The 15,613-nt window shown below is 34.5% G+C and overlaps 1 protein-coding gene and 1 long non-coding RNA gene across 3 annotated transcripts; one reads left to right on the top strand and one right to left on the bottom strand.

The window, feature by feature from the left end:
* Nucleotides 1-235: 235 nt before the first annotated feature.
* LOC126811226 (growth hormone-inducible transmembrane protein) lies at nucleotides 236-15,136 on the bottom strand. Its single transcript, XM_050536799.2, has 8 exons — nucleotides 14,959-15,136; nucleotides 8,609-8,833; nucleotides 8,167-8,278; nucleotides 6,307-6,448; nucleotides 4,439-4,637; nucleotides 3,851-3,949; nucleotides 3,016-3,187; nucleotides 236-2,783 (listed from the first exon to the last, which is right to left on the bottom strand). The coding sequence occupies exons 2-8, from the start codon at nucleotides 8,811-8,813 to the stop codon at nucleotides 2,696-2,698; spliced, it is 1,017 nt and encodes a 338-aa protein (XP_050392756.1). The 5' UTR covers nucleotides 8,814-8,833; nucleotides 14,959-15,136; the 3' UTR covers nucleotides 236-2,695.
* On the top strand, nucleotides 11,348-13,765 carry LOC126826867 (uncharacterized). Of its 2 annotated transcripts, none has more exons than XR_007682438.2 (3): nucleotides 11,348-11,559; nucleotides 11,862-11,971; nucleotides 12,369-13,765. It is a non-coding gene; the product is annotated as an uncharacterized LOC126826867 (long non-coding RNA). The 2 variants fall into 2 exon arrangements; XR_007682437.2 differs by having other exon boundaries at nucleotides 12,309-13,765.
* Nucleotides 15,137-15,613: the final 477 nt, after the last annotated feature.

The following is a 15,613-nucleotide window of genomic DNA, read 5'->3' as shown; positions in this document are numbered from 1 at the left end:
GCAATGATCTCTGTGTTAAAATTATATTTGGAACGTGTTTAATTAGTTCTATCACATATGTGATAATGACTGACATCAATATTATCCTTTAAATGTTCCTTTTATTAATTAGAACAAGTTTCGCTTTAGTTTTTATATTTTACACCGACATTTTATTGCTTTAAATCTTCCTAGTGCAAAAATGGAAAATTTGACCTTTTGGCCTCCGGGGTCACAAAGAACAAACATGAATATAGCAAGTTAACATTTTTATTGAAAGGTTGATTACTTTCGATCATTTTCAGCATGTTTTCGTGGTACAAGAATGGCTGCGCATTTACTGTCAGTGCAAATGACCTCATTTGACATTTGACCTTTGACCCCGAATATCTCGAAAACACCCCAACGGCAGACTGATTACCACTCGGCATCATATTCTACGCAAAATTTTACTCTAGAAAAGTTGGGTCTGGTTTTGTGCCCATTTGATGGACACCCCCCGCGCTGAGCCTCCGGTCTATAAGGTCTTAAATGCTCATCTTCAATAAAATGGAAATAAATATGGGCCTGTAAGGCAAGCGTGATTATTTTCTAAGAGAAAATCAAATTCCTTGTCGCCAAAATTTGTCAGGTAGTCAGAAACGTCCATCTCTTTCCCTGGCTTTTTTATGGCTATTACTAGGTAGATTAACATTTTATATCCTGTGGAGGTTCGAAGTTTTCACACAAATTTCCCTTTCCGAAACAGCTACAACCCCAGAACATAATAGCTTTCTCTTGCCGTAACAACTACAACCCCAGATATCCATTTCCGGGCCACCTACATCCCCAGAACTAACAGATTTCCATTGCTCAAACGCCTACAACCCCTGAACATAATAGTTTTCAGTCCGAAGCACCTACAATCCTAGAACATAATAGCATTCCCTTCCGGGTTCCCGTGTAACACCAGAATATGATGACTTTCCCATTCCGAAACACCTTAACCCCAGAGAATAATAGCTTTCCCTTACCGAAACACCTACAACCCAAGAACATAATCGCTTTCCCTTTCCGAAACGCCTCCAAAACCGGAGCTTATAGATTTCCAAATGATTTTAAATAATTGTTGCATCTTGAACCGGGTCTAAATTTCCCGCCAAATTAGGTTGAACGTTTCCTACCACAGGTGGAGCAACACGTGGCAACGTCTAGCTAAAAATCATTTTCTGACCATATCTGACAGTGCAATGGTCCACCTGACAATGCTAATTTTCTTTCAGTCTTGCGTCTGAATTTGTTTCACTTTCGGTACCATTCAAAGTGTTTCACAGTTTAATACAGATCTGCATGGAGTCCGAATTATTCCAACTCAATTGCAGGATGATAGATAGGCCTGCATACAATAAACAGGGGAGTCTGAATTTCTAGAGGGATGACTTTGCTGCTCATGGCCGTAAAACCCCAATTGATGTGTCTATAAGCCCACATTTCAGTGTGGAAGTATTATGTTGTCACCCCTGTCCGTCCTTTCATCGGCATGTGAACCCATAGAGACTACAGTTTTTTACAAACTTTTTTCAAATTTGGAATGAAGCATTGGGGTCATGAGATGTACAACTTATCAATCTTCAGCATTACTTCCGTGTCAAAGTTAGCCCCCTTTGCCAAATACCTTATGAATACGACAGAGGTTCCATATTTTAATGGATTGGAGGTGTTGTGGCTAAGTTTGTAAGACACTGGATCACTATCCAAGAGGTTGTGAGTTTGCCTTCCTTAGGATTTTCTGGGGTGGTTTCCCCTTGTCAATGGTGCAAGATGGATTGGCAGGGCCTGACAAGGATGTCTCTAGTCATTAAAATGGGGTGTAAACCATGGCCCTGTGTACACATTGGCATGCACGTAAAACAACCCTTAACAGTTGGAATTTCAAATGAAAGTAGGCTGTAGGGGGCAATTTTTCCCTGTATGGAGTATACGCCTGTCTTCGTTCTCCCAGTTTCTGCATAAAAGTTGAATGTTAAACCCCATTTCATTTTAACGGATTATCTTCAAATTTGTTATGGAGCATTGGGGTCATGAGAGGGCGAACCTATCGATATTTAGCGTTCCATGACCTTCTGTTCCCAAGTTACCCCAGAAAAGATTGTGTCAAAATCCATGTCTATATTTTTTTTTTGACACAAAGCTGCTGTGTGGGTGTATTTCCACGCTTTGTGAGGCTGTCTGTTTATGTACACATAATATACCGAATAATAGATTATTGCACTACAATGACAGCCACTAATCCTACTGTTCTACATTATTTTCTTACTTCACTAATTTGGAAGAGAATGTGGATCCCAAGCACACTAACCAAAGGATTGGCTATATACAAACTTCATCTTTACTTAATGTCTACTGTTTACAACAATGTATTCACTTCACATATTTCTGTTCCCCATTCTAGTCCACTCTATTATAATATCACAAATAATAATTAAACTAATAAATTTAACTTTTAAACTCACATTGAAATATCCTTATCTGTTCTAACAGTTTTTAAATCTGATTTCAACAGATTATTCATTCCATTTGTAACAGTTTTTAAATCTATTTGTAATAGTTTTTAAAAGGTAATATAACAATAAAGTATTAATAGTTCAGTGAATCTCTTGGACATTAATTTATTGTGATGTCCAACAAGTTATATACACAACAACGCACAATGTAAGTATTTACACAGTAACTTGGTTTATTTCCTTCTGCCACCACCACCACCTGATAAAATCATGGCAATCCTCATAAATATATTAATTGTATCCATATAAATTCCAATAGACCTGTAAATAAAAAAAATTGTACAATTAACTCGAGGTTATTCATGTTGACAAAATGATTACATGCGTTTAGTGGTATATGTTTAAAAGTAGACATCAATCAGTTTTGTCTGTTTATCTGTTGTTTAAACTGAGGGGTCAGTTCAAGATAGAGTTATACCTTAATAGAGTGTAAATATTAATGAAATTTAAAAAAAAGAAAGTATGGTTTAATTTTAAATACTCTTTATCTTACCCATTTATGGGATCATATTTTCTTACAGCATATGTTGGATGGTTCTCTGCTTTTTGGATGATTTTCTGGGTGTCATATAATAAAAAAAAGCTAAAGAGAACTAAACCACCATATATACTGATAGAATACAAACCAGCACCAAGAGCTGTTGATGGGGGTAAAAACATTCCACCTAAAGTTACAAAACAATAACAATTTATAAATAATGTAACGGTCATTTTTCAAAAGTGATTTCCCTAATTCATGTCCGTTTACTTCCTGATATATTGTCTTCAAAATCATGACATCACCAAAACCTGGCAGAAATTGTAAATTCAAACAATATTCTTCAGTTCTAGAACAAAAAGCCAACAAAAAATGCCATGCAAAAGCGAGGAAAGGGAGAAAGATCGAATTGCTATAGACAGATGGATTCCATGGTACAGAGCTAATTACTTGTTATCTTCCCTCTAGTCCCATTATAGATCTAATATATGTGATTAACATCTATCATAGCAACCACCTTTTTTGTTAGGATTATTCTGAGTTCTAGAACAATATTCGACTGAAAAGTTTTTTACAGTCCAGACCACAAACTCTGCCCAAATATGAATTGCTATAAACTACTGTGAATTATGTTCATCGTCACAAAGTTTCTGATTGCCTTTAAGTAAAGGGATAACAGGAGAGTAACATGGAAGCATAACTGTACCCTGATGTTCAAACAATTAGGTATTGTGTCTTGTCACATGTAAACATCAGAATATTTATTGACAAAAAAAAATACTTGTAAACATTGTCTAGGTCTACACCCTCTCTAAGCTGTTTTTACTTGTCGTGTTTATGGTGTACTAACCTATAGAGGAAGCGAAAACAACACCAAGACCAATAGCAAGAGGACCTCCCATATTTAAAAACTTCTCACTTGGAGCGCACATAGCCACTGCCGATAAACCTGTAATATAGAAAACAATTATTTATTGTCTACATTAGTGATCATTACTGCTCAAAAATATGGTGTATGAAAAAATCTGTTTTGTATACATCTTTAAGGTACGGTACACAACATTCCATTCTAATTTACACTGTATACTATACTGTCCTTATACAAACAATTCACGTTATGAAGCATGCTCAATTCTATTGGAGGTCTTGTGGTTTCATAGGTCCAAATTTCAATACGGGCCAAGCATTAACTGAGTGGGATCAGAGATTTATTAGAACTTATGTGCTGTATTGTTAGTATCTGCACATTAACTGTCCCTATGCTATGAGGACATGCTTCCAAAGAAAATTTTAATGAAATATGAGGCAATAATTTAAGTGATTAGATAGTTAAATATATTTTGGAAACTGTGAAAGTCACTCAGGAGTATGGATCATCTGTTGTCAAGTAACTGACTTCAATCAAAATATTTTAGATTGTTACATAATATACAAGTACCTCCAACTACTCCTGCAGTATACCAAGCTGCTCGAACTAATAATGGTCCACCTAACAATGATATTGGTGCAATGACAGCCCCTATAACACCACTGTGAAGAATCCATGCTAACTGTTTAGCACCAAATCCCTCTGTATATTCTATAGATCTACACAACATGCCAGTTCCAATCATAGCTGCAAAGGTAGCTCCAATAGCCTGAAATACAAGAAGACAAGTTCTAGAAATATATTTGTAATTTCTCAGTTCTTTAGTTCAATTCTAATACATTCATGACATACAGGTACCAAAAATGATCGAAATTCAAAAAGTGGCTTCAGAGAAATAAACAAAAATGTTTAAATATATCCTGTTATTGTGCATCTGTATCTGCTGTTTCCAACTATAGGACTAAGAAAAGCACAATCCAATCAATATGTTTATTAAATTTTCATGAAATTCATCAAGCAGTTCTTGGAGGAAAAAAAAAATTGCCTCTTTAAGGTGGGCTGAGCAATTTCATTTAAAATTTAAAGCATCATTTAAAACATAACTACTGTACTAAACTTAGTAGAAATGGGCTAAAAATGATGTATAATAAGAAGGCTTAATTATCAACATCCAATGCCCTTGGTCATGTTTAGAAACCTATAGGGATAGACACATAGATAACTTAAATGGTTTATGAGATATGCCCGGAACAAAAATGGTATACTTAAAACTAAGTTAAATTTTTTTCCAAATAACACAAAAGTTATTAAATTTACAAAATTTAAATAAAAGATTGATTAGTGCATAGGTTTATAAGATAGGCCCTGGAAACAAAATCAGGACGAATTGATGGATGCACATTTCAATATCCTTCCCAACTTTGTTTGGCGAGGGATAATATAGGAACATCATACATGTATATCTACAATATCTTTAATATACATGTACAGTTATTTATCAGCTATCTGGGTTGTTGCCCCATTAAAGATACATTACGGGAGATTAGATAAAGTGCTGACAGTCCTCACTATAATAGTTAAAGAAACATACGCCCACAGCAGCTAAATCGTCCAGGCAGTCAACAAGTGTTGTCGCATATTTTTATTTTTTTCGGTAATGAAACATTTATAATACACTAAAATCTGATTAAGAGTAACAATTAATGAAATAATTATCAGAAAACCATTAGAAAGTTTAGTATACGAAACTTTTAATATCATGGATTTAGCTGTTTGAGTCATAAAAATTCATTGAAAATCAATATACTTGTTCGTCTCAAGATCTTAAACTCTGTGTATCAATCTGAAGTCAATCTTGTCTCATGACCTTAAACATTGTGTATAAATTTAAAGTCAATCGGATATTAACTTTAGCCTCTAGAGCGTCCACAAGATATTTTGAAGTGATCAAGGGCCATAACTCTGGTAGTAATTATCAGAAATCGCTGAAAATCAACAGCCTTCTTCGTCTCATGGCCGTAAATACCGTATATAAATTTAAAGTAAAGTCAATCGGACCGACAGACCGACGGACGGGGGCTATGACAATATACGATCACATTTCAATGTGGGCGTATAAAAACTAGATAATGTAAAGGGAATTTGCTGAAAATTTCAGTCAAATTGATCCACCCTGAACAGAGATTATAGTCTCGATTATCCATTTCATGATTAAATCATGAATGAAACTTTAGCTGCAAATTGGATAAAAATACAATAAATATTGCAGGCTAGCGTTGACACTGGAATTGATTATGGTCTGGATAAGTTAATTAATGTCTAATTAATAATTTAGATAACATTTCGGGAGTAAAAGAAGACCTGTAATAGGCAGATTTAGCTCTTGCATAATGTATGTTTAATAAAGCATATTTTAAAGAGAAGTCAATATATCTTACCATCCATGAATTTTTCATCATCATAGCCATTATTCTTGGATTACGAAACACACTTACTGCTGACATAACTGTTATTGCTACACTACCACCAAAATACATATAGGTATCTCTTATCCTACCCTTTACTTCTGCTGACCACATACTGTAACACGTAATAATAAACTCACAAAGAGGATCATCCGAAACCATTAAAAAACAATAGGATACTTCCATTTAGTTTAATATGAATATTTAAGATTACTGTACCCTAAAACTAAAACTTTTAAACAGGTAGAACTATTACTTGCATTTATTTTAAATAGATTGCTATGTTAAAAGAAATATACATTTAGCTACATACGCCCACATTTTCGAGAGATGGATAGAAAACAAGCTAAAACGAAAGTGATTTTTCCTACAATCAAGGGCCATAATTCAGGAAATTACAATTCTATATGCGCAAATATCTTTGAGTTATAAACTCACATTTCAAGTTTCAACAAAATCGGATAAAAATTGTGACCTCTATAGGGTCCACAACCTTGATATACCATATTTTTACGCTATTTGAGAATGAGGGGCGGCCATTTTGTCTGTCAGTTTTGGGCCGATTTTCACGAAATTCGAACTCAGTCATCCTTAGGGTGTAACGGTGATATAATAATACGTTTTTTTAAATCGGATAAAAATTATGACCTCTATAGGGTTCACAAGCTAAAAACGCGATTTTTCGTACAATCAGGGGCCATAATTCAGTAAGTTACGGTCCGATATGCGCGAATATCGAAAGGAACCAAGATCTTTGGGTTATAAACTTACATTTCAAGTTTCAACAAAATCGGATAAAAATTTTCACCTCTGATATACCATATTTTTACGCTATTTGAGAACGAAGGGCGGCCATTTTATCAGTCAGTTTTTGGCCGATTTTCACGAAATTCGAACTCAGCCGTCCTTAGGATGTAACGGTCATATATAAACACGGTTTTTTAAATCGGATAAAAATTATTACCTCTATAGGGTCCACAAGCCAAAAAACGCGTTTTTGCGTACAATCAGGGGCCATAATTCATGAAGTTAAGGTCTGATATGCGCGAATATCGAAAGGAACCAAGATCTTTGTGTTATAAACTTACATTTCAAGTTTCAACAAAATCGGATAAAAATTGTGACCTCTATAGGGTCCACAACCTTGATATACCATATTTTTAAGCTATTTGAGAACGAATGGCGGCCATTTTGTCTGTCAGTTTTGGGCCGATTTTCACGAAATTCGAACTCAACCGCCCTTAGGGTTTAACGGTGATATAATAATACGTTTTTTTAAATCGGATAAAAATTATGACCTCTATAGGGTCCACAAGCCAAAAAACGTGTTTTTACGTACAATCAGGGGCCATAATTCAGGAAGTTACGGTCCGATATGCGCTAATATCGAAAGGAACCGAGATCTTTGGGTTATAAACTTACATTACAAGTTTCAACAAAATCGGATAAAAATTGTGACCTCTACAGTGTTCACAAGCCAAAAACGTGATTTTTCGTACAATCAGGGGCCATAATCCATGAAGTTACGGTCCGATAGATGCCAATATCGAAAGCAACCGAGATCTTAGGGTGATAAACCTATATTTCAAGTTTCATTGAAATCAAATAAAAATGGTGACCTGTAGACTGTTCACAAACAATATACGTCCACATGAAAATGTGGGCGTATAAAAACATTAAACCATTATTAATATAATAATATTCACATATAGTGTACCACAATTCTGAACACTAAAATTGTCTGTAGTGGCTACTCTGAATTTAGTTTGTAGGTTTGCTTAATCAATATGCAAAGAAGGTTACTGCTGATTGCCAGTGCAACTATAAACTTACATAGATCTGTCTATAGCTCCTAGTTCATTTGACATACCAAGTCCATAATAACATAGAGCACCTATACCGACAACAGATGCCCCTGCAACTACTCCCCTACCTACTTTAAAGGCTGAAATATTCATAAAATGTTCTTTAAATTCAGGGTTAAACAAAAAAACCAGTGCTGTCAATCTAAATAATTTATTAAGTGCTTCGGTTGTTTAGGAATATCAAGATATGAAGAAAATGAAATATTTACATAATTCTATGTTTTTTTAATTTATAAAACAGGCCCGTGACAAAGTTCCAACTCTCAGGTACGTTGTATCTGACATTTAGTTAGATTCCACTGGAATCATTATTTCCAGACCTGCTTCCAACTTTTGTTTATTTCCTTGGTCATGTGGCACACATGCAGTTCCAAATCATGATAATCTTTATGAAGAAAGTAATTCTCTACCTGACTCTCCTGCTGGTGCCATCGCCATTTCCTTTAAACTTCGTTTTTCAGCTCTTCGACTTAAACCAGACTTCGCTTCTGACGCATATTGCTGAATTCTTGATTTTTGGTAGGATATATTTGGTTTGAATGTCTGTTTACCAATTCCACTAACAAATGCTGTTAGTGGTATTCTGGTTGTGATTAAACACCGTGATATCAGCATCTTGTTTTCTTAACAGATTCCTGTCAAATATTAATTAATAAAACATATACACTGTATTATTATTATTACAGATCTTTAACACCATATGCTTATATCTGAAACCCATCATGGTACGTAGGTTATACATGTAGCTATGATGTTATAATGTGGTAATGCCATTGTGTTAATTCAAAAGGTACCATTGTGTATATTTAAAAGAGCATGAGTACGGGAAGAGGAACCGTGCTAGACTACCATTGCCACTGGCTGATGATTTCAAGCAGACAGCATCCAACAGAGATTGACAAAGACCTGGACGACAACATGTGACCATGCTTGGACAACATTGTATCTCATGCTGCCAGCTTCTCTCCACAAATGAACTACCCTGTCAGACTGCGTGCGAGATGGTCTTACAATTACATGTATGTTTGACTAAACACAGTGACTGACTTTTAATTTATAAATTCCAACTAAGTTTTTACCTACACCAAATTTCAGCTGAATTGATCTTGAACTTTTCATTTTACCGACCTTTTAGGTTCTCCCAAGAGATAAATTTATCTGTTTGACTCCATTTTCTTTGTTGACTATTTAGACTCAAATAACAAGACACTAAGACAGATTCCTACACACTGCGCTGCAGTTCATAATAATAATAATAATAATTTTCGTATATTTTAATTTTGGGGCTAAGCCACCATATTCTCTATAAACTACTGTTTGGCGAATATCGCTGTGACCTTGCCTTCAAATTTTCCAGCGAGCTCGGGACCTTTGCGCTTATATGTGATATGTCCCTATTTCTAGCTGTATTATCGAGGTCAATGTCCGGGGGGAAAGCAGAGAAGATGCCCTTGAGAAAAGTTGATGGGGTCAAAGTCATGGGTCAAGGTCATGTTACAAGAAACTGAACTCAAACTTTTAAGCAGAGAAGATGCCCTTGAGAAAAGTTGATGGGGTCAAAGTCATGGGTCAAGGTCATGTTACAAGAAACTGAACTCAAACTTTTAAGCAGAGAAGATGTCCTTGAGAAAAGATGATGGGGTCAAAGTCATGGGTCAAGGTCATGTTACAGGAAACTGAACTCAAACTTTTCAAAGTCAGTCTTGGGACATTTGACCTTGACTTACAATCTTTACCCTGTAGCCATTTTAAAAGGCCATCATCTTGGCTTTAACCATCAACGTTTACCTCGGTCCCGTCACACACTGCTCGGTCAGAAGTCAAGGTGGTGATGACCTCCAGTAATCAATGCTAACCAACCGTGACCTTGAGTCCAAACTTCACATCTATCTCGGGGCCTTTGCGTTTGTGCTTGATGGCCCCATTTCTTGCTGTATTATCAAGGTTAATGCTCGAGGCCAAAGTCGTGGGTCAAGGTCATGTTAAAGAAAACTGAACTCAAACTATTCAAAGTCAATTTTTGGACATTTGACCTTGACTTACGACCTTCACCTCATTCAAAATTTTGAAGGACGTCATTTTGGCTTGTACCACTGACCTTTAACTGGGTCCTTTTACACACTGCTTGGTCAGAAAACGGTCAAAAGCAGAGAATCCGTGTTCGAAAGGAAGTCAATGGATGTGGTCAATATGAAAGGTCATGGTGACCTCTGCTCATCAATGCTAACAAACCGGGACCTTGACTCCAAACTTCCCATCGATATCGAGGCCTTGACCTACGACTTTGAGCCAATTATCTTTTCTGAAGGACGTCGTCTCTGCTTTCACCTCGAACATTAACTTTGATAATACAGTAAGAAATAAGGCCACGGCAAGCACAAACGCAAAGGCCCCGATATGGATGGGAAGTTTGGACTCAAGGTCAAAATCAAGGTCACGGCAATATTCACACCTAAAGGCCAATCCACTGATCAACACCAAATAGTATTTTATAGAAAATGGTGGCTTCGCGCAGAAATTAAAGTATACGAAAATTATATTCATTTTTATGAACTGCAGTGTTAGGCAGCTGGTGCAGTTTGTCGATTTCCGTCTTAGTGTCTTGTTATTCGAGTTTAAATAGTAAACAAAGCAAATGGCGTCAAACGGATGAAGTTCTCTCTCGTTAGAAATTAAAAGGTCGGTAAAATAAAAAGTTATTGATCGATTCGGCTGAAATTTGGTGTGTGGCCATTGCTAGTCCCCTTAACATCCTCTGAAAATTTCAAGTGCCTACGACCACGGGAACTGGTAGAGGTACGAAAGTGCAATAGCGCCGAACGGATGAACGGATAAACTTATCTCGGGAGAGGTGCGAAAGGGCAATAGCGCCACATGGACGGTTTCGTGTCCAGCCTAGAAGTAGAACAATCAATTGAATCATGCCAAAAATCAAATTTCTATAGACAGGTTTGTCTGGTTTTAATTTTTTTTATAATTTTTTTATTTTTATCATAATGAGGTAGTATTGATGGTGATATTTGTTAGTAGATCATGATATGACCTATCATGTTATCATTGGATGGTACTGCGTTATGTCCTTTATTAAGTTCATACAAACAAGATTAATAACAACTTTGAACGTAGAGTCTATACATAGCATCATAGATAATACCGTATGATTGCCGACTCATGAATTCTCGACGTTATGTTGCGAAACGCGTGAAACGGCGAGAAAGGTGGTTAATCACTTCCGGTCTTCTGTTCTCGCTGTTTGTTTACTATAGGCCCAGTAGCGATATTTTTATTTAGCGCTTTCTTGTAGTATTAAATGTGGCATCATCTGGTTAAATGGTAACGAGAAATAGAAGCAATGTTCGAGGTAAGAATAGAAATGAATATCTTATAATTTTGATATTATATTGTATTATAAATAAGTATTACATTTCATGAAAATCTCGACACGTGTGTTGTCCAGTTAAGGCAAAGTTTGACAGCTTTGACCTACTTTTAAAAATCGGCAAAATAGAGTTTTCAATTCATTAATTTGTAAAATAATACTTGCAGATCATTAATAAATCGTAAATATATAAAATACAGTTTGGTATGAATAATAACATTGCTGTGTTGGCTATATATAAGCTTTTAATTACACAATTTTTTAAAAATCTTTTGTATTTTCAGCAGAACGTACTGGTACCCGTCTTTTGTTTGCTACCTAGGGGCCTAGGGGAGTGCCAGCTTGTGAAGCAAATATATTTCATGTTGATTTATTGTGATACTGATAAATAATTGTATGTTTTATTGATGTTATTTACTTCTTTTCATATTGTGTGTGTGTGTGGGGGGGGGGGGGGTATAAATATTGAGACACTAGACATTAATATATTGATAAAGTATTTTATTTTATGTATCTATTTATTTATATTTTATTTTTTTTTATTCCATTTTTTTTTGGGGGGGGGGGGGGGAGGGGGGGATATTATTATTTTCATTATTTTATTTGTTTTATTTTAATACTCAACAAGGGATTTGGTTTAAATTGTTTGATTGTATTATATCATTATTGATTTTAATTTTGTATAGTTGAATTAAGCATAATTATTTAATTTTATGTATTTCAAACATCAGAAAATAAACCATTCAAGCTATGTGTAATGTGTTTGTATGGTTATGTTGATGGTTAAATAGGTTGAGAATTGAAGCCAAATGACCAATTTTCGCGAAAAAGGGATCTGCCAGTTGGTGTTACAGAATTCAGTCAATTTTGCTCCGATATTGATAAGGTTGGTTTTGTTACAATGCTGAGATGTATGGCTTTTCAGGAAATAACACGGTTCTGGAGAAAAATTAATATTTAAAAATAGCTGCCGGTCGATATTTAAGGATATGGGTTTACTGTTCCATGTAATTAAATTAATCATTAAAAATATAACCTACAATTTTTGTTTCAATTAAATAAGTTAATCTTAACAATAATATTAGGCTATTGCATTTTTTGATTTAAATAATTTAATCTTATCAGTTGAGGAAGAAGAGTTGGTATTTCAATCTAATAAGGTGCCTATAAATTATATAATTATTCATCCAATTATGTAACATTAACATTGTCTGATCGCTTTATTTAATAATACATTTATTAATTTATCATAAAAGTATTGTTAATTAAAGATGCGTTTTTAAATGTTAAACAGGCATGATGTAAGAGCTAAATCTGCTTATTGCAGGTCTTTCTTTGGGCCTTAATGTTATGTAAATTATCAATTAGACATTTATTTACATGAATAGACCATAATCAACTCTCATGCCATCTGATTGCTCAGATTTTAAATAGATTAGAACGGTATGGTGGTAAATTTTCAATATATTCAATTTGCATTATCTATTTTTGAAATGTTATAGTTAATAACGAGAACGACCAGCTCTTTATCTAAATCTTACATAATTCCCCTTCAAATTTATTTCTATTGTTATTGTTTTATTTTAATTTAGGACACAAAGAAATATATTTTGGTTCTCGCTTGGATGACGTGTTTTAATTATTTTTTTTTAAAAAAAAACCTTACAAAACAGTCTTGTTAATTACCCCGGTTACACGAAGTAACTCTGTAAAAAAATTTGACTAGATCTATAGGCTAAATTGTCAAGTATGCAAACAAGTTAAATGTTAATGACATGAATGATATTGGATACCGTAATCATATATTCATATAAACAACATGATGAGATAAATGTAGTGCCTTACAATTTTTAAAAACTCATCTGTTACAAACAAGTGATAACTTAGAGCTAAAGACTTTGTGTAGGTATGTTTTGCCAAGCGCTATGAACACAATTTTTGCGGAATTTTGGCGCTATAGAAATGGACGTTCATTATATTTATTTATTTGGTTCTTCTGGAAAAATACATACATCTATTTAAACACCAAAAGTACTTGGCTGTACTGTTCAAAAGCTTATAGTTCCAAATTTTTAAACAAAACATCTTTCACATGATTTAATTAGCTATTTATTTTTATATCGAAGCCCGAAGAACAGGAAATCAAATTGGTGTGGCCAACATTGAAATATCAGATATCAAGGATGAAGTTGCCTTTATCAACTCTTGTAAATCCTTTAATGTACAGGATTCCTGGAAGAATCTATTTTAGAACAAAAATTCCTTTTCATTGACAACTAAAGCAATAATTCCGTTTTTATTTAATACTAATAGTGTTTTCTTTTTCCTTATATATAATTGTTATATCTACTGAAGCTAATTTAATTTCTCAACAAAGCCTAGATCAAAAAGACTATGAATAATTGCTTACATTGGGGTGGATTTATATAAGTAAACTTTTTTCCAGTTGTGCAAGCTGAAAAAAAAGTATGTGTGTATTTTTTTTTTTTTTTTTTTTTTTTTTTGGGGGGGGGGGGGCTGCATTTATAAAATTAACTAAATTAAATGACAGAGGGACTTAAAATAAATAAATGGCCATTTTCTAAAATTATTAATTAGGCCTAGATTGGAAAAGAATTTTGTAGGGATATTTACATCTTTATCAACTAAAGTATACAAACAAAGCTGAATTTATTAAAAAAAAAATGCACATTTAAATATAAACAAGATTTTTAAAACTGTTCTAATATACCATGCAATTGATAATAAAATGCAACATCTAATTTTATTAATCATACTATTACTAATTACTGTCTATAGATAGGCCTATACCGTAGGCCTGTGTGTGGCACAGAGGTGCGGGTTAGTTAGCTCGCAATATAACCTTTTTCCTTCTGCAAATTAAATTGTAGAACATTTTTTTTGAAGTATTAGAAAAATAAAAATAAAGGTGTTTGAAGTATTATCTCTATATCAGAAATATTTCCTAATTTTAGTGTAAATTGGTACGGTACATGATTCATGAATGAAGAAAGGCATTTTTTGCCCATTTGTAACCTTTTTTCAACTTAACGTCACACAGTAGCTATTTAATCTTTTGCAATATTCTAAAAATATTTTGGAAGGAGATATCTTGTTCTTTTTTTTCATATAATTTTTATATACGTGTTCATTTTATTAATTTCATAAACGTAAGTTTCAAAAATGTCAATTTCGCGTGTCACTGTGCGTACGTACTATCGAAACTTAGACCGGAAGTAAACAACCCCCCCTGCGCAAAAAAATATGCGCACGAACCAGAACGCAACATCACGTAAAGGGCTAAAGACGAGTCGGCAATCATACGGTATTATCTATGATAGCATACACTGAGATTTCTTTGGCAAAATTCAGTTTACCTACCTTTATATACAGAAATAGATGAACACTTGAAGCTTATTCAATTTGACACTTGAAAACGAGCTGTCAGACAGAATTCTTATAGTCACCCCTGACCACAGACATCAAATACATAACTTTTAGTATCTAGTTCTTGAATTTACTGACGAAATAACCAGAATTTTCCAATTTCCTTCGGAAACGGAAATGCAAATGGTTTACGGCGAATGTAGGACGTTTTGACATTTCGGACTAGGACATTTCATCCTAAGACTTTTCAGACAGATTTCTTTGTTTGTTTTCTCCTACGGACTTTTTCTTTGCTATGTATTTTTGTTTTTGTTTTTAACTGCGACAAATATATTTATTTTTTAAAATAAGTCTGAACTCGTTGTAATTTTTGTAAAAATACTGAGTGCCATTGCGTAGTTATCGTAACCATAGGCGTACGAGCTGGGGGGGGGGGGGGCTGGGAGGGAGGCGGCCGCCCCCACATTTTGGGCACCAAATTCTGGGAAAATTTGGGCACACAATTGTATTTTGTAAAAGTTGTATAAAAAAAGATATTGTGTTCTTGGATGTGTCCAATTTAACAGCGAATTTATTATTATTATGTAACATACTAAGAACCTAACTACATTTTTTGGCACCAACCACCACCGCCCCCCCCCCCCCCCCG

The sequence above is a fragment of the Patella vulgata genome, chromosome 2 (genome assembly GCF_932274485.2).
Source record: "Patella vulgata chromosome 2, xgPatVulg1.2, whole genome shotgun sequence".
In the NCBI taxonomy this organism is placed as follows: Eukaryota; Metazoa; Mollusca; class Gastropoda; family Patellidae; genus Patella; species Patella vulgata.
This window is presented reverse-complemented; position numbering and strand designations above follow the sequence as displayed.